Source organism: Chrysemys picta, chromosome 20 (assembly GCF_011386835.1).
Source record: "Chrysemys picta bellii isolate R12L10 chromosome 20, ASM1138683v2, whole genome shotgun sequence".
NCBI classification, from domain to species: domain Eukaryota; kingdom Metazoa; phylum Chordata; order Testudines; family Emydidae; genus Chrysemys; species Chrysemys picta.
The window spans coordinates 9,389,651-9,406,952 of record NC_088810.1 but is presented as its reverse complement, the minus strand read 5'-3'; the positions used below and the strand labels follow the sequence as shown (position 1 = coordinate 9,406,952).

Below are 17,302 nucleotides of genomic sequence, written 5' to 3'. Positions count from 1 at the left end.
CTGGCCCTGTGTCAGCCCCATAACTGAGTCATCCAGACATTTCGTCACTTGGCTGCTCACCCCCACATCCAGATTGTTCAGAGAGAAGTTCACGACACGGGACTAGCGTGCAACCTCGAGGCACCCGCTGGCCACCTTTTCACAGAGCCCTGCTCGCCCAGCCACCTCAGTCCTTGCTCTCCCAACCCTTCCACTCAAACCCTGGCCTCCATGTCCACCACGCAGGGATGAGGCAGGCACCAGCGATCCCCCACCGCCCAGTGCCGGGGCCCACCTGAGGATGGCTGTCTGTGGCAGCGGGAAGATGGCAGGTAACACGCGGGCTCCCTCCTGCCCCAGTCCGTCTGCAGTGCCAGCAGCATGGCGGGAGGCGGCGGCACCTCAACGCTGGAGGGTATCACCATGGGGGAAAGTGTTCAGTTGCCCCTGGAGTGGGCAGCTGCTCCCGGCACAGATCCTGTGAAGGTGGGGGAGCGAATGGAAGGCGCTAGCCCCAGCTCCCTGTCCCTCCCGGGGAAGCTGTCCTTGCAGTGCGCAGGCGAGACCGGAGGTCGGGGAAGGACGGCGGGGAAGGGGGGCTGGGATCAAGGCAGCTGTTTGAACAAAATGGCAAAGAGGAAACTGACGAGATGAACAGCTGAGCGACAGCCCCAAAGCAAGCTGGACAGGAGTGTGACCAATTGAGCAACCCGGCCTGCCCTGCACGGGCAGGGCTGTGCTGCCACTCAATGGGAGCCCGCCTGCTAGGCCGGGCCACAGCCAGGCTCCTGGCAGTCCCCCACCGCCCACGCACTGCCTCCGGGCCAGCTACCTCTCTGAAGGAAATCCAGCCATACGAGGCATTCTGCTTCCCACCAAACATGAGCCCCCTTGCAAAGACACCGAGACCCCAAGCAGAGTCTGCTCGCACCAACTGAGGGAGTTGCGGCCAAAAGGGACCCTGATGATCCATCCTGCTCAGTCTTTTCTAGAACACGGGCCAAGGAACCTTCCGCAGGGATCCCTGCATTCGGCCTACGGTTTCTGGCCAAGCTAGAGTGAAAAAGCCTGTTTCTTGGGTTGTTCACTCTGGACCCTAACAATGACAGAGACCCCAGCAACATTGCTAACTATTTCTGAGAGATTCAGTGGAAGCAGCCACTTAACAAGCACTCTCCGGGTTGCAGAGAGGCTGCCTATGGAGCAAAGACACACCGCAGGAATAAAATAGGGGTGGGGAAGAGTCCTGAAATACCCAATCAAAGGAATCAAGTGTAGGAGACTTTGCTTAACCAGCAGGTCCTAACCAGGCTTCATTCTAGCTCCAGCAGAATCCATTGGCTGAGCAGTCAGCCCCATCGGCACCTGCTACCAGCCAAGACTGGTCTCCTCACACCACAATGCCCCCAGCACACTCCAGAGAGCCGTGCAACACTGTGGGTGCATGTACAGGGAAAGAAAGGATAGGTGGAAAGGCTCAGGGAGGCAAGGTCCTGGCCTGACCAGGTTCGTTACCCTGAGATGGAGGCAGCAGGCGGGCCCCAGGCCACCTTGGATTGGACCTGGGGGAGGAACGGCACATGGGCACACTGCAATGGGAAACCCAGGCATCCCCTTGACAGGGCTTCTCTACAGGCCTCCCAGCCGAAGCTCTAGTCCCAGGGCCCTGCTTGCTTGGGATGGAATCGCCGCCATCCTTCCCTCGGCAGCACGGAGCGTACCAGCCTCCCGCTGGCCAGGAGGGGCTAGCAAGTGGCTGTACGGCTCTACTGGCAGCAGGTGTCAGGGCTGGGGAGAGGGGGTGAAAGAAGAGAGCCCAGCTCAGGTGGGAGCTGGCTGGGAAAGGAGAACAGCTCCCTGCGGGAGGCTTAGCTGGGGCTGGGAACGGCTGAGTGAGGCTGCTGCAGACAATGCCTCGCCTGAAGGGGGTGACAGCCACATCAAACCCTTTTGTCTGGGCCCCAGCAGTGGCCATCTCGCACTAAGTCATCCGAGCTCGGCTCTCGCTGCCTTTATGGCTGGTGCCGTTGGACTAGAGCAGCTTCCTGGGAACATCCTAAGGACCCAGCCGCAGGCCCATTTGCCCCAGGGAACGATGCCCAGCCACTCCCGCTGGGAGACAGCGGAGGGACCTGATCAGACTAACCCACAGCAACCCAAGGAACTGGAGTCTACAGCAGGGACACATCCACAACGAGCACACAAGATGCCTGGCTCTGAGGCACGGACGCCAGGCCAGCCCTGAGTCCTGGCCTCCTCCACGCATGGGCCCCACTGGCAGGGCTGCTTCGGATGCAACCGGAAAACTCCAGGATGCACTGCTGGGAAGTGCCAGCCCCAGGTCTCTAAAAGCAGGGGGAGTGTCACCCTGGCTGGCGCAAAGTAGCTTAAGAGTGGAACTCAGAGCACGGGGAAGCACATGCAGTGCTGGCTGCCAGCAACCTGGATGGGGAGCATCTTGTTCTGTACAGCACCTAGCGCAAAGGGGTCCTGGGGGCCATGATAACACAGACAGTAAATAACAACACTGAACGCAAAGGGGTCCTAGGCACCATGGTAAAGCAGACAATATGTGAGTTGTGGCTCCTAGGTGCTACTGTAATATACACAATAAATATTAATGTGCCGCGCCCTTCACAATGGGGTCCTGATCTATGAAAGGGGCTCCCAGACACTACCATAATCCACCTAATAAATAATAACATACAGTGCTTCGCACAGCGGGGCCCTGGGCTGTGACTCGGAATCCACAGCATTACGGTAATATCAGAAATAAAGAATAAACCATGTGACGCTGAAGGGTGGGACCCAGCATCCTACACAACTCCACACCAACAGCACACAGGACTCTCTGCTCAGCACAAGCTGTCCCTACACAAAGCCGACACTCCCTACCTCCGTCCGCTTCAGGCACCTGGGCCTGACCCAACAACGGGTGACGAAAATGGGTTTGCAGTAACTGGGAAGCAATTTGATCCTCATTCCAACCCTGGTTTAGACTCTCCAGCTTGTAAGGTCAAGCCCCTAGTGGGGCATCAGCAACAGGGATCGAACCTGGGAGCTCTTCATCTAAACGCATGGGCCTGCTGTTAGTTCACAGACAGTAGCACTACCACATGTGTCCCAGTCTCCTCTAGAGGGCGACAGTTCAACAGTGAGTGGGGAGGCAGTGACACCTAGTGGAGAGAGCACTGGAATGGGAGACCTGGATTCTTATTCCCCACTCTGCAGCTGGGAGACCTTGGGTAAGTCACTTCCCCCGCTATGTGTGTCTCAGTTTCCCCATCTTAAAGTGGGGAATGATGATTAGAGCTGGGTGGGAAAGTGTTTTCCCATCCCAGGAAAATGTTGAGAGTTTTTGGAATGGGAAATTCATCTAAACTGCCCTTTCCCTGTGAAAAGTTTCGGTTTCCACGGATCGGCATTTTTGAGCAGCAAAACATTTGTTCAAAAAATTCCTGACCAGTTCTAAGAATGACGCTGACCCGCCTTTGTAAAGTGCTTTACAAGGCCAGAAGGGACGATCAGACCATCCAGTCTGATCTCAGACATAGAACAGAGCACCGGCCTCCACCCAGCCACCCCTGCACTAAGGCAACAGCCAGAATTAGACCAAAGTCTTACAGCCCTCCAGAGACTCAACTTGCGTGTGCCACACTGGCAGAAAACAGGAGAGACTGAGGTACGCTAATGGCTGAGGCCCCTGCTGTTCTAAGACTGGAGGTAACTGTCCCAGTCTGCTCAGCACTGGTGAGGCCTCACCTGGAGTACTGGGTCCAGTTCTGGGCACCAGGCTTAGGAAAGATGAGACCAATTGGAGAGAGTCCAGAGGAGAGCAACAAAAATGATCTAAGGTTTAGAAAACCCGACCTATGGGGAAAGGTTCAAAACTGGGCATGTTTAGCCTTGAGAAACGACAACCGAGGGGGGCCCTGGGAACAGTCTTCAAACCCGTTAAGGACTGTTCTAAAGAGGACGAGGATGGATTGTTCTCCATGTCCACTGAAGGTAGGAAAAGCAGGAATGGGCTTAATCTGCAGCAAGGGAGATTGAGGTTAGATATTAGGAAAAACTTTCTAACTCTCGGGAGTTAAGCTCTGGAACAGGTTTCCAAGGGAGGCTGCAGGATCCCCATCCCTGGAGGTTTTAAAGGACAGGTTGGACAAACCCTGGTCAGGAATGAGTTTACTTGATCCTGACACAGCACAGGGGACTGGATTTGATGACCTCTCAAGGTCCCTTCCAGCCCCACATTTCTATGATTCTATGGCAGGGAATCAGTCAAGTGAGGTAAGGGAACTGCTCTGTAAAAACTAGGGATTATCATCTGCTGTAGAATTTTATTCTCCAGAGAGATTAAGACTGGGAAACATCAGCCCAAAAGGGAAAAGGTTCGTGAGACCAGGGACTGACTCTAGTCCACAGAGGTCTCTCGGCCAGGGAACACAGGCTAGACACACAATCAATCTTCTCCTTCGCCAGTGGAGCACCCTGCACTAAAGCTGGTCACCCCGTACATGTGCTCGGTAGTGGCTTCACCACAGGCTCTGGGGTCTATAAACTATCCCCACGGATGGGGAAACTGAGGCACAGAGACACAACTTGCCCAAGGCCACCCAGCAGCAGAGTGGGGAATAGTACCCAAGTCTCCCAGTAAAGGACTCTATCCACCAAGGCGTACAGCCTCCCCCACTCCCAGTGGCACTGTCCCGCTTTAGTGGTGACTGGGCCACATCTAGAGGGGGATGAGCTTGCGAGCGGCCATGAGCTAACAGAGTTGGGTCTGTTAGCTCAGCCAATAGAGAGTGCTTTGAGATCCAGTGGTCCTAAGTGCAGTCCCGTGGCCAACGCCCTGCCCGTGGGCATGGCGTTACAAGCTTCAGAGTCAGGTTTGGGATGAGGGGAAGATGAAATAGCATCTTAACTCAGCCAGAGCTTCCCGGGAGCGTACACAGAGCGTGCAGCTGTTCTAAGAGCTCACGTGAGCAGTGCTGATTTAGTGACGCGTGAATCTGATTTGCCTTCTGAAACCTCTTCTCAAACGGCCTCCACCCAATTCAGACAGCCCTGGCTTTAACCGATCTCCAAGTCCGACTTCGCAAGTTAACCAAAGTGAAAAGTGCCTCTTTCCCAAGCCAGCAAAGCAAAGCAGAAGAACCTCTAGTCTGCTAAATAATTCACAGCATCACCCAACACTATGTGCAACACCAAGGCGAGCTAAGACAGCATAGCGGAGAGCTGCAGTCTAAGTATACTGGAAAAATCCATGCTGACCTTGTTATTAAAGCACATCTGCAGGACCTTGCTTAAGGAAAATGAGATTGGTACTTTGTCAGATACAGACACAGACAACCCTACACGTGTATCTAAACTTGTGGCATAAAAGGAATGCTAGAACACAGGGATTAGGTAATTCAAACTGACAGGAAGGTAGCGGAGCTGAGTTAAAAGCAAAAGGAACAAACTTTAATCTGCCTGACTCGATAACTATATTGTACAAGCGTAAGATTCGCTTCACCCAGCTCTCTTGGGGGGAAGTTCCCAGGTTTTATAAAACTGAACACCCAATCAACGCAATGCAGAAGGCAAGTAGGACCAGACGACTCTCTCTATTGTGCTATCCACCCCTGCTACCGCATTACCTGAGCACCTAACCATTTCCACTGGATTCATCCTCACAGCCCAGGAAGAAGGGCAGTGTTTCCCCATTTTACAGACAGGCTACGTGACTTGCCCCCAGGAAGTCGGTGGCAGAAGCACGGAATGTAGCCCCATTCTCCCAAGTTCTAGGTGAGAGCCCTAACCACTGGCCCATCCTTCCTCACAGGCTGGTGCGTTCTGCTGTCTGTGGCAAGCACAAAATAGCTTCCTAGCAGCTGGCTGTATTTGGGTGAAGTTTTTGAATGGCAATGTGAATAGCGCCTCCAACACCCTCACACCTTGTCTACACACAAAAAGTTGCACCATTTTAACTACGCTGCTCTAGCTAACGCAGTACGATCTCCCTGTATTTAGACTGTCAGCTCCCTGGTGCAAGGACTATCTTTCTGTCCGGTGTTTGTCCAGCGCCTAGCGCAATGGGGTCCTGGCTCCTAGGCACTCCGACAATACAAGTAATAAATAATAATAGTCGTGTGGATGCAATTTTACTGGTGTACAAAGGTGCCTTGTATCACTATAACTATTTATGGAATCACAGAAATGTGGGGCTGGAAGGGACCTCGAGAGGTCATAAAGTCCAACCCCCTGCATCGTGGCAGAACCAAATAAATCTAGCCCATCCCTGACAGGGGTTAGTCCAACCTGTTCTTAAAAACCTCCAATGACTGGGCTTCCACAACCTCCCCTGGAAGCAGATTCCAGAGCTTAACTCCCCTGAGAGTTAGAAAGTTTTCCCTAATACCTAACCTAAATCTCCCTTGCTGCAGATAAAGCCCATTACTGCTTGCCCTGCCTTCAGTGGACACCGAGAACAATTGACCCCCATCCTCTTTATAACAGCCCTTCACATGTTTGAAGACTGTTATCAGGTCCCCACTCAGTCTTGTCTTCTCAAGACTAAACATGCCCAGTTATTTTAACCATTCCTCAGAGGTCAGGTTTTCTAAACTGATCATTTTTGTTGCTCTCCTGTGGACTCTTTCCCATTTGTCCACATCTGTCTTACCGCATGGCACCCAGAATTGGCACAGTATTCCACCTGAGGCCTCTTCAGTGCCAAGTACAGTAGGACAATTACCGTCCACGTCTCACATATGACACTTGGCAATATACCCCAGAACAATAGTAGCCTTTTTTCACACCTGCAACAAATTGTTGACTTATATTCAATCTGTGATTCACTATAACCCCCAGATCCTTTTCTGCAGTATTACCGCCTCCCAAATTATTCCCCATTTTGTAGCTGTGTATTTGATTTTTAATTCCTAAGTGGCATATGTTGAACTTGTCTTTATTGAATATCATCTTGTTGATTTCAGACCAATTCTCCAATTTGTCATCAAAACAGGGAAAGGGGAAATACCTACACCACTATAAGACATATACCAACATATCCGCATCCATGCTAGGGGCCGTACTCATCTAATGACTGGTAGCAAATAACACACACACACACACACACACACACAAAATAGTTCAATTGGTACAAAAACTGTGCCTAGACCAGGCACACCCTCCTTTGAAAATCCCAGCCTTGAGGGAGATATGTGCAGCCACAAGTAACTCCAAGAATCCTGTCAAACTTGGCTTACATTGTAGACCTCAGCAAGATCTAAACATCAAGCCATGGGTGAAAACTACAGCCTCAGTGTGGGGGAGTTACACGCAGTTCAGCCAGTAAAACCATGGCTGTATCATACTGAGCACTCAAGGAAACTGGAGACAGACCCGCCCAAACCTGGCTTGATTTGTGGGTCCAACAGCTTTAACGTTTAAAGTCAGCACAGGCTGACAGACAGTTATTTTCTACTACCCATCCACAGTAGTGACTCTTCTGTACTGGGGTTACAAGACAAAGCTATTCTCTGACGGGTGGAGAAGCATGTGCTGCTCATAAGGCAGCAGTCACAGGACGAGGTTTGCACCTCTAATTGAGTCATTTTTCAATGCTTATTTATCTGAATGCAAAGAGGGTGTTTTACAAACAATATCAAAACTCTGCAAGGGAGTTTGATTAAAGATCAAACCACAGGAGCCACCAGCCTGGATCAGACCCAGGGGACCTGTCAAGTTCGGTATCTTCTCAGACCCCAGGGGGCCTATCTAACCTGGTATCCTGTCTCCAGAAAGTGATCCGCACCAGATGCTTCAGAGAAAATGGCATGAAACACCCCACTGCTGGCAGGAATGGGATAACATGACTCCGGAAGCTACCTCCTCAGTTAGAGGTCTGAGTTGGAGGATTATATCCCTCTTCCAGAACTCTTGGATTGTTTTAGGGGGTCACAGTATTGATTATAACTGCCCTGGCTAGTCTTGTTAGTCACAACAACGACTAATCCCTTTCTATCTAGATAGAACACACAGGTCTCACAGCTAGCTCTTTCCATCCACAGACCTCAAAGCACTTCACAAACCAGGATCGTTATCCTCTTTTCACAGAGACGGAAACTGAGGCACAAGGAGGGAAGTATCTTATATGCTTATATCCCCTCCCATTACCGCTGTATCTGTGCACCTCACAATCTTTAATGTATTTATCTCACAACATACATGTGGTAGAACAGCACAATCACCCCCTTTGTACACTGGGGGAAACTGAAGGACAGAGAGGCTAAGGCTACGTCTACACAGCAAAGAAAAACCCACAGCCACTCAGGCTCGCGGGGCTCGGGCTGCGGGGCTGTTTCACTGCTTTGTAGATTTCTGGGCTCGGGCTGCAGCAGGAGGGTCCCAGAGCCATGGAAAAAAATGATACACCGGGAGAAGAGAGGAGTCCAAACAACACTCCCAGGCTGCTGATGTGTGGAACAGAGTATCTCAGAGACTCAAGGACTTATTTAAGGGACTATCACGATCATCTAATCTGACCTCCTGCACATTGCAGGTTGCAGAATCTCACCCATCCACTCCTGCAATAGACTCATAACCTCTGGATGAGTTACTGAAGTCCTCAAATCACGATTTAAAGACTCAATTATCTGTACTGTCTTAGTCACAGACCAGGCCTCCACCGCGCTAGGTGCTGCATACAAGGTTACCGTCTGAGTATTCATGCGAGCCTCTAGATAGTAGTTACATTAGCTCCCATCACCACCACCACCACCATAGTCGCTGGCTGCAGGATGGGAGCAGCCTGCCTCTGCTGCTGCTCAGACCTTTGCCAACAGAAGCAGAATGAAACTGACTCAAATCGTGTCAGTTTCACAGCTGCTCAACCATCTGGGTGATTCTGACCAGAGTCTGGTTCCTTTGGTTCTGTGGCAGCCTGGCAGAGCTATAAGCAGCGGCAGAGGCACCCGAGCAGGCTGCCTGCCTGCAGATGCAGGAAGACAGCACTGCATTTTCAGCTTCACCACTGGAAGGTTTAACTTCCCAACCACAAGGGCTAGACACTATTTTCCTGAACACTTAGAATCTGCAGGAATCAGTGACATTTTCCTGGACTAGGAAGTACCTGAAAACTGGGGGATAATTATAACAGGACAAATCCCACCCCCACAGGATATAAGAAGCCCCTCCCACACAGGGGATTTCATGAGTTTGAATGCCCCCTGTACAGCAACGAGGGGGAAATGACGCAAGGTGGGGGGTTCACTGGAAAGGTGGAAATGTAATTGTCACCATTTGCAATCCCCTGACGAGCTGTGGCCCAGGACAGGAGGGAAAAAGGACCGTTTTACGGTGTCTGTCTCTTGCAAGGCGCTTCAACCCACCCTGGCAAGGCACCGCGCCTGGATCTCCTGGCAAAGGGCCATGTCTGCACTTTGCTTCTAGGCTAGATGCTGCGAAGTAAAACCTGGCCATTGCCAGGGCAGGATGGGCACTTGGGAGCGTGATCAAGCCCCGCTGCCCAAAGAGCAGATCCCTGCTCTGGGCCCCTGCAGCCCCAGCTTGAGGGACACCTGCCACTCGCTGGGACCGGGCGGCTGCAACCCGGATGCCCTGACAGCAGATCTAGGGAACGCCTGCCTCTGAGTCGCCTCCGTGCAACAGTCCTCTGCCATGGCAACAGGCTCCCCATTGGCCAGTTGGAATCCCCGGGAGCCAATGAGGAAGCAGCCCGTGTTGCTAGGCTCTCTGGGATGCAGCGGGGACGATTATGCCCAAACAAAGCGTGAAACAGGAGCAGGACAGAGAGGCTCCAAAAATACCCGCCTGGGAAGAGCCAGATCTCCTTCCAGGAACACAGGGCTATAAATAATCCACTCCCCGCTCAGCCGGCTGCCCCGGAGACAGCAGGGCCCAGGCCGCTGGCACTGCGCCACAGAGGGATCAAGGCAGTGCCCGCTCCTCCGGGAGCGCAGCGCCACCCAGGCACAAGCAGGGACGAGCAGTGGGGGCGAGGCACAGGATGACAGCACCGCCGCTCCCTCCCACATGCCACCATGAAGCAGTTCACACAGGGCAGCCCTGGAGCGTGGGGTTGGCACTGCTCAACTTCCCTCAAGTGCCCCCATCACTCACATGTCACCCCGGGGTGTGGGGGGGTGCAATCCAGCGCCCACCACCACATGATCCATTCCGGGGATCCCCAGACATTCCCCGATGTTCACAACCAGGGCAGCACCTTGCTATGGCACCCCAGGCACCTGCCACCTCCAGGTCTGAGCGCCCGGAGCTGCAGGGCACTCGGGAGTGCAGAACTCAGCCACTCGCTCACTTAACAGGATATGGTTATTGTGCTGTCCCAGCTCCTCGGGCGCTTCTAGACCCTGGTCTCTTCCCAGGCAAAAGGATCATGAAGCAAGAGTCTCTGGCACTGTCAGCCCCCTCTCCCGCCACCATGGCTGCAAAGTCTCAGTGCCAGGGCATATCTAACTCACACAACAGGAAGCCTACAAGTTCCCAGTCAACGCTGCACTTTAGAGAAAGCCCCAAGCTGCTGGAAGATTCAGAAATGCCCACTGGTGAGTGGGTGTTACAACTCCCTCTCTGCACTCAATCCACAGGGGATCCAAGTCTGTGACAGCCTAAGGAGCCCTGGTTCTAGCTCTGTTGTAGCTGCTCATGCTTCTAGTTCTGGAGGTCCCCAGTTCTACCCCCAGGGTGGCAGCCTACACACACACTGACGGGGTAGGCAGGGCACCTTAACTCTGCCCCCATCTGCAACTGAGCACCACCAGAAACTTTTACCCTTCCTCATAAATCAAAAGTAACTGTTGAGGGAACAGCTCCAGGGGTCAGCGTGGCTGACTCCTCCAAAGCATCTGCTCAGAGGGTTGGGGCCATGAGAAAAGGACATGCTATTGCTATTAATTTTGCGGAAGGTGCATACCATGATGATGGGGCTGCAGTATAAAACTAGAAAGACAGGTGTGTCCAGGAGCAAAGATTTATGAGAGAAGATTAGAGACACGCACCAGAGCAGTATAAAGTGTGGGTGCGCCCCCCCATCACCTTTCTCACAACACAGACAGCCAATCTGGTTAAAAGGGAACTGCTCTAAAACCATGCAGTGACCCTTTAAGCAGTTTGTGAGCTCTCTAGCAGCGCTCACCATGTTGCAGGCCAGAAGCCAGTCAGAGCAGCAGTACTTATGCTAGGTAGGCTTTGCAAATGTGTGTGTTTAATAAGCAGGGTTATTTGGGACCCAGGCGGGCCTGTGTGGATTCTTCATATTACTGCTGGGGAGGCAAAAGATACAGCAACCCGATTAAAGGAAAATTTGTTTTTGTAGACACAACCCTGTTCACCTGCGGAACTCACAGCCGCAAGGGAGGGGCCAGGACTGAGAAAGGCATTAGTAATGGGGCTGAATAATGAAAACATCAGAATTATATTACATGGGACTTTTTAAAAATAAGGGATATAAAAGCTGCTGCTCTGGGACATAAACCGCCCTTCCTAGGGGTTAGGAGGCAGGATCCTGTCAGGGTTCAGCACGGCACTTATTACTGTGGTAGCCCTAGAAGGCCAAGTCACAGTCCAGGCCCCATTGTGCTAGGTGCGGTATATTATTATTTATTAGGTGTATTATGGTAGTGCCTATGCCTACGAACCCCCAGCATGGACAAGACTCCCACTGTGCTAGGTGCTGTACCTTATTATTAGGTGTATTAGGGTAGTGCCTAGGAACTCCCAGCATAGACAAGGCTCCCCCTGCGCTAGACGCTGTACATTAGTATTTATTAGGTGTATTACGGCAGTGCTTGGGAGCCCCCGGTCATGGACCTCACTGTGCTGGGTGAAGCACATTATTTATTAGATGGTACTGAAATACACCTAAGAGCCCTACTAATAGACCAGGACACCACTGGGCCAGGAACTGTATGTTATTGTTTTGTTAGGTGTATTACGGTAGGGGCTAAGTTTATTATGGTAGGGCCTAAGTGCCCCAGTCATGAACCAGATCTTCCTTGTGCTAGGTGCTGTACAGACACAGATTGAATGGACAGTCCCTGCCCCAAACAGCTTCCAATCAGTTCTTGAGTACCTGTCCATCACACTGGCCGTTTCATTAGGAAGTATTACCCGCTTCGTGACGGACAGACATGGCTCTCCCAGGGCAGCCTATGTGGGCAGAGTTAAAATGCTTTGGGTGGCCCCAGCATGCATCTGCCACCTGGGATGGGTTCAGACACCCACCATCACCCCCTCCTGGCCCAGCTAACGGCACTGGCACTCTCAGGGACGGGCTCCACTCCTCTCTCTATCTTATGTACTTACATGGCTCGCACCACAACAGGATCTGAGTGCCATTATCCACCTGATACAGATGAGGAAACTGAGGCACAAAGCAGCTAAATGACTTGGTCAAGGCCACACAGGGAGACTGTGGTGGAGCAGGGAACTGAACCTGGGTCTCCCAAGTTCTTGGCTAGTGCTCTAAGAACTGGGATGGCTCCCCTCTCAGAGCAAGAGACTCTAGGAACTCCACAGTCATTAAACTGGGAGAGCCCCTGACTGCCACTTCCCACACTGAGACAGAAAGATCCCCTTCCAACTAAGACTTAACACGAACAAACAGATAGCTACTGTTGTTCCAGGAGTCCCTTCCTTCTACTACCGGGGAAACAGGGAAAGGGAGACGGCCAGGAGATAGAGGCAGGCCCATTGGGGGAACCGGTAGGAGAGATGGGGACAGACGCATTGGGTAGGAGGGGGAGGAGAGGAAATGGCAGGTGGCAGGCACACGACGTGGGGCAGGTGGGAGACAGAAATTCACATGGGGCTGGCCCATAGGGAGGGGAGAAAATTAACACTCAAGCTTATGTCAAGGCCATAAGTTCTGGAGTAGTTACAACCTGATCAGTCCACCAGAGCAATGGCAAATCCAGCAGACCCTGAGGAAGGGAGACGCCCTGAGACCAGACACCAGCCGCGAGACATAGGCTCTCCAGCGGTGCCAGAACTCCAAACCCACACGGCTGCCCTCCCACAGGCAGCACCCCAGAGTCAAGGAGCCCAGCCAGATCAGAACTGAACCAGACACAGTCTTTTGCTCTCCCCACTCCCCTGGGAGCAACACTCTCCAAACTCTGCTAGGAAACAAACCGGAATGACTGCACTCATATGTGCATGTAAACGTGCCCTGCAAAAAGCACCAACGGCCGCGGCCTCTTCCAGCATCTGTGCAGCCAGAATGAGGCCCATCACCCCCAGAACCATATTTCTGTTTGACTCTGGGAAATGGGTCTTCACCACTCATTTCTATTGGGAGACTCTATGGACAACTGGCTGGTGGGTGACTGCACAGACACTCAAGCCTGGTCTACACTAGACTTAGGTTGACAGAAGGCAGCTTACGTCGAACTAACTCTGTTAAGTGTCTACACTAAAATGTAGCTCCCACCAATGTCACTCGCCCACTACACCGACTTAACTCCACCTCCGCAAGAGGAGTAGCGCTTAGTTGATGTAGTTAGGTAGATGTGGCGTTGCTTATATCGACTGTTGCTGCCTTTCAGAAACCATCCCGCAATGCCACACACTGGCAGTTAAATCGATGCAAGTGCTCCTGGTGAGGGAACACACAGCCAACACAAGAAGCATAGTGTGGACATGTAAAACCGATTCAATTACTGCAGTGGCTGTACGTGGACGTAACTTAGGTCAACTTAATTTTGTAGTGTAGACTTGCCCTCAGTAAGGGGAACCGAGGGCAGGCCTACACTTAAAGTGCTGCAGTTGCACCCCTCCGTACAGATCCCCCCACCACACTGGCCTGTCCAAACCAGATGCCCTCCATCCCAGACCTGCTCCGGCCCTGCCCAGACCCCCTCATCCTAGATCCATACCACACAGTCCCTGTTCAAACTTGGATTCACCCCATCCCAGATCTGCATCACTCCAATGCAGATATTCCCCACAAAGCACCAAGCGAAAACAACTTCCCTTCCCCCGGTGCAGATACCCCGTAGAGTGCAGGCCTCACCCCAGACACACACACACCCCCACTAGCAAAAACTCCACCCAGACCAAGATCACCCCATCACCTCTCAAAGCTTGGGGAGAAAGTGAAAGTGGATCAGGTAGGGCTAGGGGGCGATACCTGGGATGGTGTAGGACCAGGGCAGGAAAGGGCTGTCAGAATTAGATAGGGAAATGAGGTGAGAGGGATTCCAGGTTCCCAGGAGGGGGCCAGGTTCCTTGGAGTGGAACAGAAATGGGCTGCATAGTTCGGGGGGTGAGCATGGATTGGGACAGGGCCCTAAGCAGCATATAAGAGCAGTTTTCTAGGAGGTACCATGGAAGATCAAAAGTGCCACCCAAGCAGTAGGGGAGGGAAACATAGTGATGGTACCTAAGGGGGGAAAATTGAGGATCCGCAAACAGCATCAGGAGAGAGTTTTCAAGTGGTAACAGATGTGAGGGGGAGGAAGGAGGGGGCAGTTTCCAGGCAGTACCAAAAGAGAAAGGAGTTTCCATGTGCTTTTGCGGGGTGACAAATGTAACAGGGTTCCCAGGGTCCAGACATCAGGGATACCCATGTGGGATCAGGGTTCTCATGGGGCATGTGCAGGGAGATATTGGGTGGGGGGGGGGGGAGAAAATGCAATGGGTAGAGATTCCAGGTGGGTCCCGGGTGTGGGCAAGACAGTTTCAGGCAGGTGTCTGGGGGTGGGGTTCCCGTGGGGAATTTTTCAGGTGACATTCAGTAAAAACAATGCTTTGTGAGAGGAGATGGGGCTGAAGTTCGTGGGTGAAGTACAGGGTGTTCCCAGAGGTCATGGGGGGTTGCCAAGTGGCCAATACAAGCTACAGCAGGCAGAGGGCTATGGAGAAGGGGGAAGTTACTTCCTGGGCAGTGAGTTCCAGGACAGGTGCAATGGGGCAACAGAGATCGCTTTCTGAGTGATGGGATCCAGGGCCAGATACAAATACAGTGGGCCAGGGGCTCTGGGGCAAGATGCAAGGGCTCACTTTCTTTATGGTGGGTTCCAAGACAGGTAGAGCAGGGCAAGAGTAGATCCATTTCTGAGGCAGGTTAGATCCTGGAGGGTCAGCTCCCAGGTAGGAAGAACAAGACCCGGTACAGCAGGATAATTTCAGGGCAGCATCCAGGGTACATACAGCGGGACAGGGTAAGGCGTCAGTTCTCAGGAGTTTGGGGGGGGAGGGAAATCTATGCTAGGTACAGCAGAGTGGTTCCAGACAGATGAGGCTCCAAGCATGGAGCAGGGACCCTGGCTGGTCTCACCTGCGGCAGCGTCCCTGGCAGGACAGGTGGGGAATTAGTGGTGGAGGTGGGCCCACCCATGGCAGTGACCCTGGCAGATAACTAGGGTTTCTGGTGGGGCCAGGGGAAGGAATCGATACTGGGCCAGGCAGGGGTAGTGGGGGGCAGAGGGTCAGGTCCTAGGCAAAAGAGGGAGGGGATAGAGCTATGGCGTTCTGGGCAGCTGGTCTCCGGCCAGGGGCTGGTGCCAGGCCCGTCTCACCTGTGGCAGCAGCCCTGACAGGAGAGGGGGATTCAGGGTGGGGACATACAGAGAAAAAGTCGTCCTGGGGGGTCAAAATGAATAAGGGCAGGGGGCAGCTGCCCTAGTGAGAAGAGGGATGGAGGGGAGGGGAGGGGAGGATCCCGGGCTGAGAAGGAAGGAAGTTGGGGATGCCCCGCACGGGGGCACAGGCCGGGCACGGGGATGGGAAGAAGGAAGGAAGTTGGGCCCGGGCGGCGAGGGGCCAGGTCGGATCTCGGGGGCGGCGAAGGAACCGAGGCCGGTTCAGATCCCAGGAGGACGTGGGAGGAGCCGAGCCGAGTCCCGGAGGCAGTGGGAGGGGCCAGTCCCGGGCGAGGTCGGGTCCCGGGGCCGGTGCAGATCCCGGGGGCGGGGAGCGGGGATGGGGCGGATCCCGGGCGGGGGGGCGGGGCAGAGGATACGGGACTGGGGCGGGTCCCAGGGTCGGGACCGGTCCCGGGCGGGGGGGTCGCGGCCGGTCTCACCTGCGGCAGCGGCCCTAGCGGGGGGTCTCTGGCGGGCCCGGCCCGGCGCGGGCGGAGGCGGGTCCCAGTCCCGTCCCGCTGCGGGCGGCGCCCCCCGGCGGCGGGTCCCGGTCCAGTCGGGCGGCTCCTGCGCGCGCCCCGGGATTTCCCAGTAATGCAACAAAAAATGGCGACCACAACAAACCGCCGCCGCCGCCAGGGCACTGCGCATGCGCCACGCCGGCCGCCCACGTGATCCGGGCCAACCAGAAGGCGTGCGCACGCGCGCGGCCGGCAGCCCACGTGATTAGACTGACCAGAATGAATCTACGCATGCGTGTTACGGAACGAGCGCGTGACCAAAATCAACGGGACGAAATGCGCATGCGGAATAGCCCTGACAAGTGACTGAGGAGCCGTTTGATGGTGTCATAAATTATCGCCGACGCTATTGCCTCATTGGTGCTGAAGTACCACCTGACCTCTCCTGGAGGTGCGCAGGCGCTTCCCCCCATTCCCGCACAGGGCATGCGCCGGCACGTGACCTTTCTCTCTTCCGCACGCAAGCCACAGGCGCCGGCGGGGGAGCCGCGAACTGCGCATGCGCACCCCCAGCCAATCAGGAGATTCGACGAGCAGCCCCACCCCTTCTCTGAAGGGTACCCTCACCCTTCGGAGGGGGCTGGGGCCAGGGCGTTTCCTCCTCACTATGATCCCGCCCATTCGGAACAGACTGCGCATAGGCCCCGCCCCTTACTGACCTCTCCCCACCCCCACGTGGCTGGCCCTGGCCCCTGCAGCATTCCTCCCATTAACCCCGCCACCTACCTGTCCCCCCCCCTTGGGGATCGCCCAGTGCCAGCCCCTCCCCCAGGGCAAATCCTCCCCCCTCGCCCCCCAGCAGTCCTAGGGCTCCCCACCCTAACCCACCCTAGGGTTCCCAACAGTCCAGCCTCACAAACCCAAACACCCCTACCCCACCCCCCCACTCACTCCCACCCCGTTCCCTCACTCACTCTTCCCCACCCTCACTTTCACCAGGCTGGGATGGGGTGCAGGCTCTGGGCTGGGGCCGAGAGATTCGAAGGGTGGGACGGGGCTCTAGGCTGAGCCTGGGGGAGGGAGTTAGGGTGCAGGAGGGGGTGTAGGAGCAGACTGGGGCAACAGCACGGGAAGGGGTTCAGGCTCCGGCCCGGAGGTGCTTACCATGGGTGGCTCCCACAAGCGACATGTCCAGCATGGGCTCCTAGGCAGCGAGGCGGCTCTGCGTGCTTCCCCTACCAGCAGACACCG

At 54.3% G+C, this 17,302-nt stretch overlaps 1 protein-coding gene across 4 annotated transcripts in view; it reads right to left on the bottom strand.

Moving 5' to 3' along the window:
* Nucleotides 1-16,306, bottom strand: part of LOC101936665 (dual specificity tyrosine-phosphorylation-regulated kinase 1B) — a 31,432-nt gene extending 15,126 nt beyond the window's left edge. Inside the window, exon 1 of one of the 4 annotated variants that reach the window (XM_065574437.1) lies at nt 16,031-16,306. In XM_065574437.1, coding sequence (XP_065430509.1) covers nt 16,031-16,241 — 211 coding nt within the window. In that variant the 5' untranslated portion in view covers nt 16,242-16,306. The other 3 variants (XM_065574438.1, XM_065574440.1, XM_065574439.1) reach the window with 3 other exon arrangements.
* Between the last annotated feature and the right edge of the window lie 996 nt (nt 16,307-17,302).